This window comes from Elaeis guineensis, chromosome 3, assembly GCF_000442705.2.
Source record: "Elaeis guineensis isolate ETL-2024a chromosome 3, EG11, whole genome shotgun sequence".
Lineage (NCBI taxonomy): Eukaryota > Viridiplantae > Streptophyta > Magnoliopsida > Arecales > Arecaceae > Elaeis > Elaeis guineensis.
Window position 1 is genome coordinate 118,272,601 of NC_025995.2, and position 18,824 is coordinate 118,291,424.

The 18,824-nt window shown below is 38.9% G+C and overlaps 1 protein-coding gene across 3 annotated transcripts; it reads left to right on the forward strand.

The window, feature by feature from the left end:
• Nucleotides 1-2,155: 2,155 nt before the first annotated feature.
• LOC140856628 (ubiquinone biosynthesis O-methyltransferase, mitochondrial-like) lies at nucleotides 2,156-15,043 on the forward strand. 3 transcript variants are annotated; one of them, XR_012140149.1, is made up of 5 exons: nucleotides 2,156-2,225; nucleotides 5,025-5,074; nucleotides 12,824-12,973; nucleotides 14,201-14,281; nucleotides 14,393-15,043. XR_012140149.1 is itself a non-coding variant. In XM_073254609.1 (4 exons), exons 1-4 carry the CDS (start codon nucleotides 12,596-12,598, stop codon nucleotides 14,498-14,500), a joined length of 348 nt encoding a protein of 115 aa, XP_073110710.1. In that variant the 5' UTR covers nucleotides 12,499-12,595; the 3' UTR covers nucleotides 14,501-15,043. The 3 variants fall into 3 exon arrangements, 2 of the variants coding, with proteins under 2 accessions (XP_073110710.1, XP_073110709.1); XM_073254609.1 differs by lacking the exons at nucleotides 2,156-2,225; nucleotides 5,025-5,074 and adding an exon at nucleotides 12,499-12,610 and having other exon boundaries at nucleotides 14,399-15,043; XM_073254608.1 differs by lacking the exons at nucleotides 2,156-2,225; nucleotides 5,025-5,074 and adding an exon at nucleotides 12,500-12,610.
• Nucleotides 15,044-18,824: the final 3,781 nt, after the last annotated feature.

The window sequence follows — 18,824 nt, forward strand, 5'->3', positions numbered from 1 at the left end:
ATTTACTTCAACAGAAAAATATGTTTAGTCCATTTATGATTCATTCCCTGGATATTAATTGATGCTTGACATCAAAGCATCTTATGTTTCTTTAATTATTGCTTAAAAGAAAAATGAAATAAAACTAAAATAATTAAATTAAAGATTTTAATATTGCATAACTCATGTAGTTGGTGACCTCATTGTTTATCAGTATGGTGGTCTGTGATGCTTTTTATGAATTGTAATGATTCCTATATGAAAACATACAATTTCATTATTTTTTTAGGAAGGGATAGTCTCTTTAGGGGCTGGCTGATTTCTTTTAAGTATATGGTCAAATTGAGGGTCAGATACATGCTGTACAAGAGATAAAGGATGAGAAAGTAAAAAATAGAACAAGAAAATGAAAGAGGCAGATATAAAGGAAAAAGAAGAGGAGAGATAATAAGAACAGATAGAGGGAAGGACAAAAGGTTTGTATTAAACCTATATTTATCTTCCTACTGTACTTTTGTACTCCAATAACTGCTGTCCTTCCCTGTTTAATTCTTAGGACAAAGTCATAATTTCAGTGCTGGATTCCCAATAAGAATTCTAAAGATATTTCAGAAGAAATACGTCTGCTGGAAGTATTCCCCATATTTTGAACTTGTAGTATTCTTATTATCTACAAAGGGAGAAATTTCACAGTGGCCAGCTAGTGGTAGCTGCTATATAATCTCGGTAACTAATCCGATGCACATCATGTGATATTGTTCCTTGTCATCACAAATAATATAAACCTTGTAGTCATAAACTAATCCAAGACTGATCAAATGAATCCACCTGTCTTACTGTAAACTCTTGCACTAGTTGCATCTTTTGCTTCCGTTTTGCATAGCTGATATCTGAATTGAACATGATCGTCTGTTTTCACTCATCCTTGATATGGACCTATAATTTCTTCTTGATGGGAATTGGTCTTCATGAATGTCAAAAATGAAGATTAAAATACATGGTGCTGCATTTATATCAATCATGCGCTAGCATGGTATGGAACTGTACCCTGCCATGCTGTGCCTGTCATGTGCCTGGTCCTGTGCCTCGGCATGTAGTGAAAAAAGTGGACCTGCACATCAACTAATCGAGATATTGGATACTAGGGCGGATGCCCCATACTCATACATTACAAGCACTCTACATATTATTCCCTATTGCAGCCTGGACCAGCATGTAGTAGCACCAAGTCATCAGATGAAAGTAGTTGAAGAATTACAAGTTTTAAATCAAAAGTTTGCAGTTTTGCATGCTTCAGTTGACTTCTCTCTATGCTTCATCAGATGCATCATGTGACCTTTGACTTAGATGGTGTTCATCTCTTGCTTGAATTTAATCTATTGCTTTATGATTGTGTATCCTTCTATGAAACTAATTGCAACCTTGGGTAGCATCACATTCTAACATGCACCTTTGTGTGACCATTGCATTGTTATCTTATCTAGCCACATATTTTTTGTAGAGTAAATTTGGATGAGATGATATTTAGTGAATTATTCCATCAAAATAATTATATTTTTCCTCGTGGTTTACAGTGGCATGGAAGGTATTCTTTATGTTTTGATGATGTTTGGGAACTCAGTAAACCACATTTGAAAAATTCATAGTGTTTCTCCCTTTGTACTCTGTAACAATGTTTTTGATTTCTTGATAGACCACATTTGAAAAATTCAGTGTTTCTCCCTTTGTAACACTCTGTAACAATGTTTTTGATTTCTTGATCTTTTCTAATATGTGACCATTTTATGCAATATTGATATTGTCATCCTCATATGGCATCTCTTTGTAAAGCAGGCGTTAACATACAGCTACATGTTCTTATTAATAATGTTTTTGGGGCTTTCTTCCTTTTTTTTTGGGTATATTTTGGGTTATCTTGCTCCCTTATTATCACACATGTATCATTAATACAGAAAGGGTAAATAGAAAATACTGTTATGTATAAGTTTTGTATTATTTGATCAGATAGAGGATTCTAAATATTATTAACCTGCATACTTGAACCTTTTTCCGTTCGTTGTTTGTTTTCATCAATATTTTTGTGGAACACTTGGTAAGCTAAGAGGGTCATGTAAAGTTTAAAGGATACACGATTTGTTTTAACTTATTTTATTGGTTTTTAATATGTATTTTATTGGATTTCTTTTCACTTGCACAGGCATCGGATCCTCTAACTTCATCTATTGAATATATTTGCACGACAGCTGGTAAATTCTCTTTCTTCAATTATGCTCGTTAACTATATTATCAGTCATAATGTTCCATTTCAACAGTCTTTTCCGAGCCATGTTTGAGTTGTCACAGCTATCTGCTGCTGATGGATATTGTCAATCCTTCATTTTCATTTTCTACTGTAAAATTATGTTGTTTGTTGAGGCAGTAAAAAAATTTTGTTGCACTATATTTTATAAGATTGACATTTTCTGTTACTGATTGAAGATCTGTGATTTAGGAAAAACTTGTTGGGTTATTATTTATCATGTCCCTTAATCTTATATGGGTAAATCATGTTCTATTCTTGCTTCTAGAATTGATTGTGTTTAAGGTTTCTTGTACCGGTACCGGACGGTGTACCGGTGCCGAACCGATACGATACGTATCGTACCATACTGTACCAACACACGGTATGCTTCGGCGTATCGGTTCGGTACCGATATAAATTTTTTTTTTTTCATTTTTTTTTGGTGTTCAAGTTAATAATTCATAAATACAATCCCAAAATTGTATTATATTGCATATTATTGACATATTTGGATTCAATTTTGAGTTAAGTAGCGGGTACAAAGATTCTTGATCTAAAATTTCAAATATATATTTATTTACATTATATTACAACTATGTCATCTTAAAATTAAAAAAAAAATATATAAATATGCATTAAAATGTATCTAAACGTTTAAGTACAAGCACATAACTGATATACCAATCTCAAGATCTATCTGCATTTAATTTCTCGTCAGTGTCTTTGACCGCTCGTAGATATCTGGATGATCAATATAATCTGGAGGGACATCAGTCCAACCTTCTATCCAGCTGACGGACTCTTGAATATTCATCCCATAAGGTATCCTCTTTGGATTGTAAGACATCTCAGATCCTCTCACTCAAACTCTGACTCTGAGAAGTATCCTCAGGATGATGGTACAGCTGTGGAGGAGTCCATCCAAATATGCCGGTAGCAAATCTGATCCGTAAGATGCTCCAGGCTGCATAAGGTAATAGCCACTAGAAGACGATGCCTCAGATGCACTATATTCATATGGATTATAAGGTGGCTGCGGATCATAGATCATAATGCGAGGATGATCCAGATACATCTATGGACTCTACTCCACATGCAAGATCGTCTGCAGTTGCATCGTGTGCTGGATGACCTCTAGAAACCCGTCGTCTATATGAAATCGGCTCTCCACGGTTTCTATCGACTCGTCCACCATGATTGCTATGTTGTGTGGCATGTGTAAACCAGGACTCACCAGTGAATCGAATATCATCCTGTGGCTGTATCTCATAAATAGTGGTCTCCTGTCTTTCAGTTTCTCCCTGATCATCAGATTCATGGCTACTACTAGCTGTATCCAAAAATCTATCACATATAATTAAATCATACCAAAATCATAAAATTTTGGCATGATTTCCTCTTATTTTCATACTTTCTCATTTATCCTATTTTTACAACAAAAAAAAAAAATAAAAATATTTACTAAGAGAATAAACATTATTTACCTCCGGCCAAAGATCAGTCTCTTCTCGAACCACTCCTGCAATTTGACGGTTTTTTTTTTTTTCTAATTTTTCAGAGTTTCAACGATTTTGTTGAGACCAAAGCACCTTCGGGAGTTTCTGAGACTTCTCAGAGAACTCTAGGCACTGGGCTGCCACTTAAAACAGCCCAGGCCCCACTCCCTCACCCTCTCCCACTTTTTCACGTAGGGTTGTCGGCACGGTTCGGTTCACGCGACCGGTGCCAAACCACTTCATACCATCGGTTTTGGGCGGTATGGACCGGAACCGCACCGAATCGGATGGTTCGGTGCGGTTCGGAGGGGTTTTTCCGAAAAAACCCCCCGAACCGGACCGGCAGGGCGCCGGTCCGATTCGGTACGCTCCGTATCGGGTGGTTCAGCCTGGTACGATGAACTTTAATTGTGTTGATGTCTCAATCCGTGTCATGTCAAGAAAGCATTAACATTTTTTGCTTTGAATTGCTAGTCTGTGTTCTATGAATTTTATGCTAGCTAGATCCCTGTTATAAACTATAGAGGGCATTATGTGTACATTAAAGGGCATCATGCAGGCTGTCATGTCTCTGCCCAATTCATTTTTGTGTACGCACATTCCTACCATAGCTGGATACCAACAAGTACATGGTCAGGATACAAAGCTGGATACCAACAAGTACATGCTCTCTAATATGATATAGATAAACAATATCCAGTCCCAAAAGGTACTTTGTTATAGTTCTATTATGAATTATGTTGAGTCTTATTATTTTGCACTCATAAATTACAAACTGTGTAAAATTTAAGAACTCCTGATATTAAATTTCTAACTTCACAGGCCTTGGACTTTTACTCTCAGCCTCAATCAACCTATTAGTCTCCTTACACTATATTTTGCACATTTCTGAAATTGGTGTTGATAAAAATAGAAATAGCACTTATGCTTTTTTTGGTCAACCATAGAGAATTTAGTATATTGTCCTTTTTTGTTTTCTAATTTGAATCTATCTGATTGAATACTGAATTTCATCATCCAATCTCAGCCCATTGTTTATTTAACAGGATTATATTTTTTTCAATATAATTTACACCAAATTCTATCATTCCAATACGAGCTTATCATTAGTTTGATGTGTTCATGAGTAGATTTTCTTAGCTTTGATCAAACCGCATTGTTTTAATAATTATTGGACAACTCCATTTTCAAGATGTAGATCGTTGCAATTTATATTGTATTTCATTCATATGATACAAAGGCTTACATGAATACTTAATGTGTCTCAGAGGAACTGGTTAAAGGGAATAAGAAGTTCGATGCTGTGATTGCCCTTGAGGTATGTTGTTGGTAGGGTCAGCAACTTATCTTAAATCTTTAAGTTCATAAGCAAGACCTGGATTTTGATCAACTTCCATAATGTCTGTACCTCTTTTGTTTCTGTTGAAGTATATCGAGTAAATATGTTGTCACCATATGAGTAATTAGTGAATATAACTTGAAGAACAAGTGCTGGGAACAGTAGTCTAATGAAATTACTATACCACTTACCGCAATGCAGCTTTTGTTCCTAAATATCACACTGTTGAATCAGGTCAGCATGATACCAAATGGGGGAAGTAGGATTCACCAGATGTTAGAGTACAGGTGATCTAGTCATAGTTTAGTTAAATAACTAAGCAATTCATTAGGAGAACTATTTGTTTGGGAAGGTTTAGTACCAGCGATCTAATTTTTTTTGGTTTGAAGGTTCCCATGGATCATGTTTTTGGTTCTTTCCTACAATTTCTCTTTTTTCATTTTTTTATAATATCATATGAAATGGAAACAGGGTAGCATGCAAGCCTGGCTGGTTGGTGCATGTTGTCCTTTTCATACTAGAAATCATTGCAAAGAAAACTTAAATGAACTTCTAGTTAGTAGACATTTTGGGGCTTCTCCTAAAATAATTTAGGAGTCCTGCTCAATAGGTCTTTTGTGTTTTTATCAATGCCTAGAGTCCCATTTTAATCAAATCTATGTTAAAATTCCATCCTTTTCATATATTGGTTGTATAGGTTTGGTTAAGTCATTGACCTGTATAGGTTAGTCATAAAAATAAAAGATAAAAAATCAATAAAATCCCTATGTCTCAGTCCTTTTATTAATCCTTTTCTTGTCATTCATCCCATCTTTCCTTTATGTCTTGATTGCTTAGCGAAAGTATTTTTTGCCATCTGCAAGGCACAAGTTTTGATGAATCTCAGACAAGTTGTAGGAGGTGGCTTGTGGCCAAAAGAGGTGATTCGTAGGTGAGCCTATAAAGGAGGCAATCTAAAAGATTCCACAAGAGGTACGATGGTGAGCCCTTTGGAGGATGCAATCTACAAGGTTTGATAGAGACCGGAGGCCATCATCAATACATAAGGAGATCCTCATGTTTAGCTAGGTGATTCAAAGTTAATGGCAATAAGGAAGTCATGCTGCTACCGATAGAGAAAAAAAGCAAATCGAGGTTGTCGAACATGGGATGGTCAAACTTGAGCCACACTTAGGGCAAATAAGTTGTATCAAAGCCCTCCCAGGTTGTAAATCCTATGGGACAGGTCCATCCTGATTTTCCTATGGAATAGGATGCTGTTGCGTTACCTCATCTTGACACTTGGGATAGGGGATGTCCTAGGATGCTTCAAGATGCTGGGACAATGCTAGGACGGTCCCATCCTAACAAATAGGATAATACCCTGTCTCGGCATCGCAGATGTTCTATTGGGATTTGAAACCATGTGGCCGTTGATGGAGACTAATCACGTGCTCTCAGAGAGCAAATTTGAAAGGATATTATGGTAAACACTAGAGTTGGAAGGCATTGAGAAGGTGAGGTAGAGATATCCAGAGGATGAAAGAGGAAAAAGGGTGAGCCAACTCCTAAATGCTTCAATACTAAGTTAACAATTGTTGAAACATCATCTGAGGATTAACGGATTCCTCGGTTCGGTATGTGCCCCTTGGTTCATACTGAACTAAGCCCCTCTCGATATGAGGTGCATATCAAGGTTTAGGTGCATACCAAGGTTGGTTTGTCCCTAATCAGTTTTAAACTACTAAATCAAGCGGCTCGCTTGGGTGCCATTTGGCATCGCCTTTTTCAGCTTGCTTCTTACTCATTTTCCAATGTATGTAGTGGAAAAAAGAAGGTAAATGTGAGTGCATTGATTGTAAGGATTTTGAAACAAGCTTAATCCATTGAAATTCTCAATTAGTTAGACATCATTCTTAAGTCAAGAATCAATTCACATCATCTCTATTAGCTGAATGATATAGTAGGAATAGATACCAGTTCTCTTGAATTAAGAAAAATATCTAGAAATTGAACTAACGACAAATAGTTATATAAGGAAAATCTTGGAGTCAATTCAAGTCTCCAAGAGAGGGGCAGAGAGAAAGAGAGAACGAAGGGCTTGAGCGCAAAATTGGTATCATAAAGAATGAGACTAGTAAAGAATCTAACAATTAATAAGGCTCATATTTCAACAATGAGTTCCACACAAGTATGTAGAGAAGGGAAAAAGAAAAACCCTTAAATAAGTGATTTTTTAAAGTCTGTTCCAACTATAATTTGAGAATAAAAGGATTTATTCAAACATAGAAACAAGATAGGCATCTCTAGTTGCTGAATAAAACATCATACAAGTAAAACCTCCCACGATTAGATAAAAGAAAAATAGAAGTAACAATAGTTTGTATGTTCTTGTTAGTCAAGAAGCAAAAACTTAATAATTAGATATAATTGTTTGAAAACCTTATCAATCTTGGTAGTTTGAATAGCACAATGATATCAGACAATTGAGACCCCATTGATTAATGTAAATTGATTTTATATAGTGGAATAGCTAGAGGAATTTTAAAATGAACAAAATAGGCCATCTTTAAGAGTTGCTTCATCATCAATAGTAAGATAAAAGTTCATCACTTACCACTAATTATTGTAAATTACAAAGTTTCTTCCTTTGCTCATTCATCAAATGATCAATGCTAATTCTAGACTTCTTTAAGATACGTTAATCCACTAGTATTAATCGCCAGTAGCCCCTTGTATGCTGAATCTATGATTTTTAGAAATTGGTTTTAAAATGTTGATCTTAACATCTGGATGTTTTACATGCATTTTAAAATTGAAATTTTATGACTTATATTTTAATATATATGTTTCTAATTGCAGCATTGCATAAGAAACTGTGACTAAGTTAACTCAATACTCGCACTTATCTTATGAAAGCATAACATCGAGAAAAAAACATGATCAAATACATAAATCCAGAATTTGGAAGCTACAAAATGACGTACTAAGGGTGTTTGCAATGTATTTATGCATGCACATTGATACCTTTGTCAACACAATTCTTGATATGGCATGTGGTGTGTTCGATCTTTGGAATTTTGAACTTTGCGATCAAGCCATGACCCTAGCATTGTGATAAGTTTCAAAAAAATCACAGCAAAGAGATTTAAATTATGTTTAAATTTGTTGGCTATCCAAATTTTTTGGTTCGAGTCTTTATCTGCCTCAGCATTCGTTGAACCATCTCGAATCGGACAATTTTTGGGTGTTCCGAGCCGTATCGGGGCAAATCAGGATGGTTCGGCTGGGCAAATTGGAATACTGGAGGAGGGAGAGGGAAAGAGAGTGAGAGGAGGGGAGGGACAGGTCGACATCGTCGGAGGCCGGCGGTGGTCCATTGAGGCTGCCAAAGGGCCACGGAGGCCTTCGTGGCTCGATATCGTCTGATAGGATATTTAATCGAGAGAAAAAGAGAGAGGGAGAGCGATGGTACTGAAAGGAGGTACAGCCGACGGAGAGACTATCGGAGGGCGTCGGGTGGCCGTCTGGCCATCGAGCATGTGGAAAATGCACGAGCTGAGCCGTGGCTGCGGAACAAGGGCCACCGCCTTTGTTCAGTTCATCGCATTTTTTTAAAAATGATGGTGAATGGTGAAGCCGGCAAATCCATTGCTAGCTTTATTATTTCAAAATTTTTTTAAAAAAATATCCAAAAAATAATGAAGCTGGCAATGGATGTGCCGACTTCACTTAAGTGAAGCTGGCAAACTTATTGCCGGTTTCACTATGGTCAGAATTTTTCAAAAAAATCTCATAAAATAGGGATGATCATCCTTATTTCACACCCACGGAGCCACAGTCCGCGATTGCGCCATTCGGCAGCTAGCTGAAGGCCCTTTGACAGCCTCTCCGACGGCTTCCCCTCCCTCCTTTTTTTCTTCTTCCCCTTCTCTCTATCTCTCTCTCTCTTTTGGTCGAGATTTGGCGGAGGAAGTGGAGGCCTTGGTGGCCCTCCAAGCACGCCGGCGGCCCGCTTGTGGCCACCGCCAACATCTCCTCCGGCCACCATTTTTCTCCTTTCTTTCTCTTTCCTCCTCCCCGATTCTCTTCTTCTCTTCTGTGTCGGTTCGCGCCAGTTCAGTCCGGTATGGATCTGTACTGATTCATACCGCTGGCTGGTCGGCACGGATCTTAGTTCCGGTTCTATGGACCTTGATTTGCCTATCTTCTAATTTGTTAATTGCTGGTTATTTGCAAAGTTTGAAATATTCAGAATCAAACCTGTATTGACCAGTGGTGGTATGATCCATGTCGCATCGATACATTTATTGCTAGTGTATCGATATATCTTAAAGAAGTTTAGAAAAAGCAAAAATCATTTGACCAGCACGAACAAAGAAAGGAACAGGTTAATTTACAATAAGCAATGGTAAAGGATAAGACTTCTAATTGTTGTTGTTGATGTTGATGTTGATGTTAGTGTTCAGGTGATGACTTTATTCAATTTAAAGTTATAGTAATTCCATTATCTAGAATCAGTTTACAATTGTTAATGGGGCCTCAATTGTCTGATATCATTTTGCTATTTCAAACTACCAACATTGACAAGGTTTTAGAATGGTAGTATCTGATTACTAAATTTTTGCTTCTTGACTAACAAGAATATATATACTGTTGTTGCTTATATTTTACTTTTATCCAATCATGGAAGATGTTACTTGTATCATGTGTTAGTCAATGATTGAAGACGTCTATCTTGTTTCGATGTGTGAATAAATTCTTTTATTCTGAAATTATAGCAGGAATTGAAACTTTAACACATTACTTGTTTAAGGATTTTTTTTATCTTTCTACATGTGCTGAACTCATTGTTGGAATATATGAACCTTACTGATTTATAGCATCCTTTTCCAGTCTCATTCTCTATGATATTGAATCTTGCCCTCAAGATCTTGGTTCTGTCTTTCTCTCCTCCCATCTCTTGGCGACAAATTGATTTTAAGATTCTTTATAGTATATTAGTATTAATTTAATTTCTAAATTTTCTCTTTTTCTTAATCTTCAAGAGAACTTGTATCTGTTATTACATTATCATTCAACTAATAGTAATAATGTCTTTGAATTGATTTTTGATTTAAAAATGCTGTTTGACTAATTGGGCATTTCAATGGATTTAAGACTGTTTCAAAGTCTTTGTAATCAAAGTAATGATGTTTACGTTCATCCTCTTCTTTCCACCTTCAAATAGCGGACAATGATTAAGAAACATGGTAAAAAGGGCAAATCCTGCATGGCACCTATGTGTGCTGCTCTATTTGAGAGAAATTTGAGTCTGATCAAGGAAAAATCAACCTTGATATGCACCTGAACCACTCAATCCAGGTTGGTTTGAGTGGTTCTAGTGTGGTTGTGGTTGATGCCCGTATCAACCCTCATTGGACTAAGAGGGGCTTGGTTATGTATGAACCAAGGGGTACACTGTACCATACCAAGCAGTTCCTCAATCCTTGGTTATTTCTTTCAAACACAGTTGGGCCATGTACCCCATTATACATAAGGCATTTGCCTATATCAAGGTTGTCCAACAAGTCCTGTCTATGTTAGGTCAGCTTTGTGGATCAAGGTTTGATCCATAAAGTTTGAGATTGTTCTACTGTGAGCTAGGAAGCTAACATCAAACCCTAAACTGCTGCCGTGATCCAGATTAATGAAACTTTGGCAACATTTGTGCCTATTATAAACTTAGAAGGCCAACTAGCGGGTTGGATGCTTTCCTTACTGGCTGCATGATATATGTTTATTCAACTAAGGAGCCACTCCTCAAGCTTCTCTGGACTTGGAAAGTCTCTAAGGGAAGAAGGAACTTTAGATAGAAGGAATTGCTTTAGTCTAGAGGACACACATTTTAAGTGAGGGCATAGAATTGAAATCCATTAATAGAAATTTCAGGGAAACACAAGCTAATGGTATATGAATGGAAAGAAAATTATAGGAACTCAAAATAAGAAACCTTTTTATGCAATCTTATCATTGATACCTTGGGGTACCATGCTTCTAAATCAAAATTTCCATTTCCATATTTATTGTAAATCAATAATTTTTGTGGACTTAATTATATTTGTTTGCTCAAGTTTGAGTCAAAAAAAATGTTTGCTGATGTATGGTTATGTCATGAAGGGGCATAGATAAGTGACCTAATCATCTTCATTGTTTTGCCTAAATTGAAAATGGATTCAGATTAGTATATTGAGGAACAGCAAATAAGTTGTGGAATTTTGCTCTCAAGCCTGATTTCTGGCACTACAAAAATTATATAAGGCAATTACAAGGTGGTAGATAAATTTGCCTTGAATGACCTCACTGCATGTTGATGTTGAAATCAGAATCTCACCACTCACACTTTATTGATAGCATCTCAGCTTCCACTAGAGTTTTGGCATCCTATCCCCAACATCATTATAATTAAGCAGAAACACCTGCCTTATCATTAAAATTCTGTAAGGAGCTTTTTAGAGTACTTGCAGATAATCCTGTACAATCTCCTTGGTATGAGGTACTAACCTGTATAGAGTCTTCTCGAGTATTGCAGCATGAAATTTGTTTGTGAGAGAGAGAGAGAGAGAGAGTGCCTAAATTCAAACCTTGCTTAGTTTATAGATGAGAAATAACAAGCAGAGAGGTCACTTACAGGAGCCTCATACTAAGTGTCAAAACTTATTTCCAAAGGAAAGCTGATCTAATGCACCAATTATAGAATATATGATCGTCAAATCCCATGGACACCCCGCAAACTGACCTGATTGAGGAGACTAATCTTGGCTCATGTTTAAGTGTTATTAGCAAGATCTAGAAAACGGATATGATAAATATTTTCTAGGTGCCCCCTTATTTGACGGATGAGAAGAAAATAATAGGGTGACCTACTTGCTTGGTAGGTGGCACACCTATGTAGCAGAACATCGTAAAGGAAATAAAGTATCATGCAGGGTAGTGGGTGTGGCAGGTGAGAGGCATTGGTTGGATTCATCCTTTATCTCTTTTGACAATGCTAAAGTACTCTTTGGGCCCAAAGCATTGATCATCGCCAAAAGAAGTCTATCAGTGCTCCAAGGTGAACCTGAAGCACTGTAAGATACAAAATAGGGCCTTATGCCCCCCTTTAAAAATTATACATCTATTCAGCAAACCCCTTCTTGCAAAGTCTCTCATTTAGTCACTTGAACTAAAATTGGTTGTGGATGCAAGCTTCAGTACCAGAGCAGTGAAGAGGAAGTGGGTCCAAGGGAGATTCCAAGGCTTAGGCATCACAGGTAGATGATTCCAGCTTCTACGATGTTTGCTACAGCCACGAAAGTTCTTGTGTGGTCAGCTTTCTTGGCTTTACCAGTAGTTTCTAGGAAGTCTCTTTGTGTGTTCACTGATAAACCACTGATTCAAACTAGGTACAAAATGAACTACCACAGGCTATGCATTCTAGTATGGTTTGATAGGAGAGCAGACTTCAATGAATGAAGAGTTCTTCCAAATGGATGGTGCCACATGCTAGCTTGCCTGGTTGATTCTTGCATCTTTGGATCAGAGTTGATATCAATTCATTATTAAGTTACTTTCTTTTTTCTTCTTATATCTTCTGTGAAATATCATTTTTTGATAGATCATCTACTGTGATTCAAAAATAGGGATAATATTTTAGAGAAAATAACTGAACTGTGTGCTTGATGAATATATAATATATAGGTGGTTTCATATGTAAATTTTGATTAACAGGTAATCGAGCATGTTGCAGATCCCTTGGAGTTCTGCAAATCCCTGGCAGCATTAACGGCTCCTACTGGTGCCACTGTGATCTCTACCATTAACCGCTCCGTGAGATCATATGCTACTGCCATAATTGCTGCTGAATACCTTCTCAACTGGGTATGTTGCTACTGTGAGCTAAATTTTTCTGCAATTTTCTTTTACAACAAACTTGAGATATAAATGACATTTTGCCCCCAATTTTATATATCTAATGCGAAGATCTGTTGCGCACATTATTTCCACTCATGTTACCCTGAGGAGCTCATGTTATTCACACATTAGTTTTTTGAGTGAATTGCAGATGTTGTGAACATAATATTGGAAATGTTTGAATTTTTGAAGTCTGGATTAATTATAATATGCCGGATGTGTTTTTGCACAAACAGAAGCATACAAAAGGTTCTCTTCATGCTTTGCATTGTCGTTCAAATGAATGATCGCATTGTTGACATTAAAAAAGGGCTTTTGTGACTTTTAAAGAAAAAAAACGCTTTCTAAGAAAGATAAATGGCTGGTAACATCATCTGAGAAGCACTTACACATGCAGAAAAGTCAAAAAAGCACTTTTAGGAGAAGCTACAAAACTTAGCTTCTCTCTTTTTCTTCTTATAGGTAACACCAAATATGCCCTAGAAATCTTTCAGAATAGTCCGTCTGGAACTTCATTATGCAATAGTCCATAAAATACACATGCTGTAGAAAGAAAGGTGCAATAATTTATTAAGTCATGTTGAAGAAAGCTAAGGTTCTTGATACTGTCAGAGTTTACCCTTGTGAAACTTATGTGCTTGTGCTAGTAGAAGGGACTAACTAGGATCTCACTCCTACTTGCACAATGTTTGGAACATGCATTATTTATATAAACGAATGGAGTAGGGCCAGCAATTTCTGATAACTTGCATGTTTCTGGTTGTATATTGAAGTTTAGATTCATGTTACGTCGTGGAGCACTGAGCGTGTCCATTTTGGTGAGGATTTGTTTATAAGTGTACAGATTTAAGCATCTTGTTATAATTCGGATGCACTGAATATCTGAGGGGCTCCTGCACGATAGGGTAACTTAATGTTTGCCGAACACTTTGGGAAGACTTATACCCAAAAAAAAAAAAGGAAAAAGAAAAAGAAAGAAAGAAAGAATAAGGGCTATTGGATGGGGAGGAAAAGACCTAAGCTAACGTATATGGAATTTGAGAAAAGGCGGGAAAGCTTAAAATAGCAGTCTAAATAAGAAGGCAAATAGCTAGTAGTAAGCTTGATGATTATGGTTATGGTAGTTTCATTCAAAGTGGAAAATCATCCCATATTTCATTGATTGTACGGCATACTCTGCCTTGTATTTTGCAGCTACCAAAAGGTACCCATCAGTGGTCAAGATTTCTCACTCCCGAGGAATTAGTGTTGATCTTGCAAAGAGCTTCGATCTCTGTAAATTTTTAGTCCCCTTCATTAGCCATGAATGCACCATTATTTTATTGCATGTATTGTACTCCAGATGGGCCTGAAGCTTGTTAATTTTATGGACATTTTTATGGTCAGGTGCAGGAAATGGCAGGGTTCGTTTACAATCCATTGACCAGAGAGTGGTCTCTATCAGATGATACAAGTGTAAACTTCATTGTATTTGGTGCCAAGGGGAGTGAGTGAGACTTATGAAATATCTCTCTCTTCAAATTACAGCCAACCGCTGGTCCATCTCTGCTGGTCCTGCTAATATAAGAGAGAATGGTTTTTGTTCCATGTTTGTCAAAGGAGCATGACTAAACAACAGCTGCTTTAGAATTTTTTTCCTCGTCTAATCTGGCATGTCATTACTGCAGAATTAACGTAACAAGGGTCTATCAGCCTGAGGATGGCTCCTTCATCTGATCAATGGACAGCGCAGCTTCCAGATACCCCTTTGTAGTGTGAACTTCATGGTCTCTAGACTCGAGGCATCTAGGGATCTTCTTTTCTTGTTTTCAAATATTTATAGCTTTTTCTCACCTTTAGGCAATTGGTGCAGACGGTTGATCCATTTAAAAAGTATTTTAAAACCTACAACTTTTGTCAAGATTTACGTTAGGTGGGTAAATTACAGAAGATACTTTCTATGTATTTCTTATCAGTATCAAGACATGATTGGCTATGTGTACCTTTTATATTTTGGAAGTAACATCGTTACATGAGAACTAGTGCTTTGTTTTTTCAGGAATGCCTTGATATGAATACGTTGTGGGTAACTTAGCAGGGACAAAATTCAGTTGTTAAGAACCTAAAGCTTGACAGAGCGTGAATGCTGCAAGCTGCTTGAATCTCTAGGACCAAGGACGCGTTATATCAGCTATGCTCACATCAGTGGGTGGTAGATTATATTGTACCATTGCTTATTTAAAGCTTAGTTTGAGTAAAGCGTCCTTGCAAGTGACTTGTGAGTCATGCTTACCTTGTTGATCCTGCAGCAAATCTGGGCTGTAACAGCAGCCGTATCTACTTTACCAAATCAAGTAATCATTCCAGAATTGAGTAGTCATGTTCCAATTTAAATTGACAAGATTTAAGTCGCATTTAGCATCAGTTTCAACCTTGGGTTTGATTTTATTTCCACACACCACCATGATTATTCCTCATTGGAACCCAGAGACAAGCAGCCCCAATTGATTTATAGAACAGAAGTAGTGCAGGCCATCCAGGGCATAGAGAGGAGTCCATCCGCTTCGGATTTGTTGGCTATAGGGACAGAGGTTGACACCCTGATGGAGGGGGGTACTGGTGCTGTTCCCCTCCACCGTCAGCCATCCCTACGAGGTTTGCTGATTTGGAATACTTGGAGGACAGGAAAGCTCTCTTTCTGGACGGCTTTTGAGAGGATGATCTAGCAACATTGCTTTGATATTTGTGTCCTGCTTGAAACCCATTTTTCAAAAGGGTCTCGATCGAGCCAGATGTCGGATCCCACCGGCATGGTGCTCCTACATTGTGAAGTCCAAGGGTCTTTTTGGGGGGGGGTCATGGTGTTGTAGCGTCGCGGCTCGGTTAGGATGGATACTTTCTACAGGTGCGAACAACAGGTGGCATTAGTCATATCTAAGCAGACAGATGGACCATAGCTTCTGTCTGGAGTATATGCAAGTATCGAGTACAGGGAATGGAGGGTGCTTTAATCCGAGATCTTTGGAATGGTGGTGCAGGGTCTGTCTTTTCTTGTTGCTTGGGACTTTAACTGTATAGTTGGGCCTGATGAGAAGATGGTGGGAGGCAGTATGTGGATAGTGTTGACTCCAGAGAGTTCAAAAAAATTATCGGAGATTTGGGCTTGATTGACCTTGGTTACACTGGGTCCAAGTTCATTTGGTGCAACAACCGACTTGGGGCTGCTAGGGTTTGGGAGAGGATCGATCAGACGCTGGTCATCGCCTCTTGATTTTAGCATTTTTCAGAACATCAGGTTCAGTAGCTTCTAAGGATCGTCTCAGACCATTACTGATTTTGATCACTACTAGTGGCCTACGCTTGACTAGCACTCCATTCAGATTCGAGAAGTTTTGGACCTTCTATGATCTTAGGACCTGATCAGAGATGTTTGGAGGATATCGATCCATGATGATACGAGATACTGAGTGACTAGGAGGCTTGACTTAGTGCAACGCAGGCTTATCCAGTGGAACCGACTGAAGGTTGGTGACATCTTCAGATGGATCGAGGGGGTGGAGGCGGACATTGTGGAGCTCCAAAGGAGAGAGGACAGGAGGGGGGCCTTCAGGAGCCGGACCTGAGGGAACTTCGAACAAGCTCTCTATCCACCACTCTCTATTGAGACAGCAAGAGACGATATGGAGGCAGAAATTCAGGATGCAGTGGATCAGAGAGGATGATCGAAATATCAGATTCTTTTATTAGTCGATGATGATTCGGAGGTCCACTAATCATATCAGATAGTTAAGGGATAGATGGTAGAGTGGTGGAGGATAGTGATGAGATCAGGAGATATATTTTATAGTTTTTCAGATCATGCTAGACTGCACCCTTGGGCAATTGTGCCCCCTCCAGGGGTCCCAACATGCTTGCTGCATCTCAGAGGAGGAGAATGAGGTCTTGATCCATCCTCTGTCTACTGAGGAGGTGCTCTCTGGTCTCTCGAAGAAGATAAGACTTTAGAACCTGATGGATTTCTCCCACTCTTTTTTCGGCATTACTGGCTTATTGTTTGCAATGAGGTGATTGAAGCGGTGTAGTTGGTTTTTCAATCTAGAGACATCTCGACGGAGTCGAATAAGATGTTGATCACCCTTATTTCGAAGAGATCTAATGTGTCAGCCCTAAGTCACTTTAGATCGATCAGCCTGTGCACCACTCTCTACAAAATATGTACGAGGGTCCTGATTGGATGTTTGAAGCCGGTTGTTCTACACCTGATCAGTCTAAAGCAAGATGCTTTTGTTAGTGACCGTTGCATTACCGATAATGTCTTGTTTGTTCAGGAGTTTATACATGATCTACGGCATACACCCATTCGTCGGAGCTTGATGGTGATCAAGCTGGATATGGAGTGGGCCTATAATCGGATGAGCTGATAGTTCCTTCACTGGATGCTCCTTGAGTTTGACTTCCAGGATAGATGGATCGACTGGATCATAGACTGCATGAAGACTTCGAGCTTTGCCATTCTGATCAATGGCACCCCGACGTATTTCTTCCACTCAGCAGACGGTCTTCGCCAAAGGTGCCCCCTCTCCCCTTATCTTTTTATTCTGTGTGCTGATGCTCTTTCTCGTACTCTTTTGGCGGCAGTCCATAGTGCGGAGCTAGAGCCCTACTGGCCAGCCCTTGGGAGTCAACCACTCTCGTATCTTCTTTTTGTAGATGATTGCTTGCTTATTGGTCGGACCTCGATTCAAAATGTGAGGTGCTTTATGAATATTATAGATGCCTATTGTCAGGCTTCTGGTAAACTCGTGAATTCGCAAAAGTCCACGATCACTTTCAGCCCTAAGACGAGGGTTCAGATGAAGCAGGCAATTCAAGATAGATAGAGATCCCTGAGCAGACTGGGATTCTAACCTACCTGGGGTCCCTATCACAGGGCAAAGCCAGACAAATGGAGCAACGGGTCCGAGATCCCCTCGATGGCTGGCAAGTCAGTGCTCTCTCCATGATGGGCTAGACTACCCTCATAAGATCAGTTCTGAGTTCCATTTCGATCTACCTCTTGGTGAATACTATAGTGCCATGCTCTTCTCTCAAGAGTTGGAGCAGCAGTTTCGAAATATTTTGTGGGGCACTCGTCATGGGGGCCGTGGGCTTCACTTGCTTTTCTAGGAGGTGGTTTGCCGGTCGGTGCAAGATGGAGACCTTGAGATCTAGTCCTTGCTGGTCAGGAGGAAAACTATGATATCTAGACATGCTGCTAGATTCCTCACCCTGCTTGATTGTTTGTGAAGTAGGGTGATGAGGGCTTATTATGAGGCATAGAGCCCAGAGGTCCTATATTCAGACCGATCGTGGTTCTTCATTCATCTGGAGAGAGATCTGTGCTCGCGCCCCTACAATAGTGGCCCGGGTGAGGTGGCTGATTGGTGATGAAACTTCGATCAATATGTGCCAGGATGCTTGGATCTTCGATCCGTCGCTCTCTCGCTAGCTGACTTATGTCAGTACTGAGGTGAACGAGCATCTGCGGATCTATGACTTAATCTTTATGACGATAGGGGTTGGAGGGCTCCGGAGGTCACCCACCTATTTGGTTGGCCACTTGCTGATAGGGTTCTTGCCATTTCGATTCCTATCTATTGGAGCCAGAACTTGAAGGTGTGGGGGCAATCTTGCTGCCCTAAGGTCCCTGCCAAGGACCTCATCGATATGAGTAGACCAGTGCCTGAGAGGAGGATCGATGCGGCTTGGATTTGGAGAGTGACTGCCCATCCCAAGATCAGGCTTTTCCTTTGGAAGGTTGTCTGGAACTGGCTACCAATGCAGACTCTTCTCAGAGATA

What these genes read in the sequence shown, in the direction of transcription:
- LOC140856628 (XM_073254608.1), top strand. An exon ending in CTGAATACCTTCTCAACTGG is followed by an intron (nt 12,974 to 14,200) that starts GTATGTTGCTAC and finishes TGTATTTTGCAG; the next exon opens with CTACCAAAAGGTACCCATCA. An exon ending in TGCAAAGAGCTTCGATCTCT is followed by an intron (nt 14,282 to 14,392) that starts GTAAATTTTTAG and finishes TTTTATGGTCAG; the next exon opens with GTGCAGGAAATGGCAGGGTT.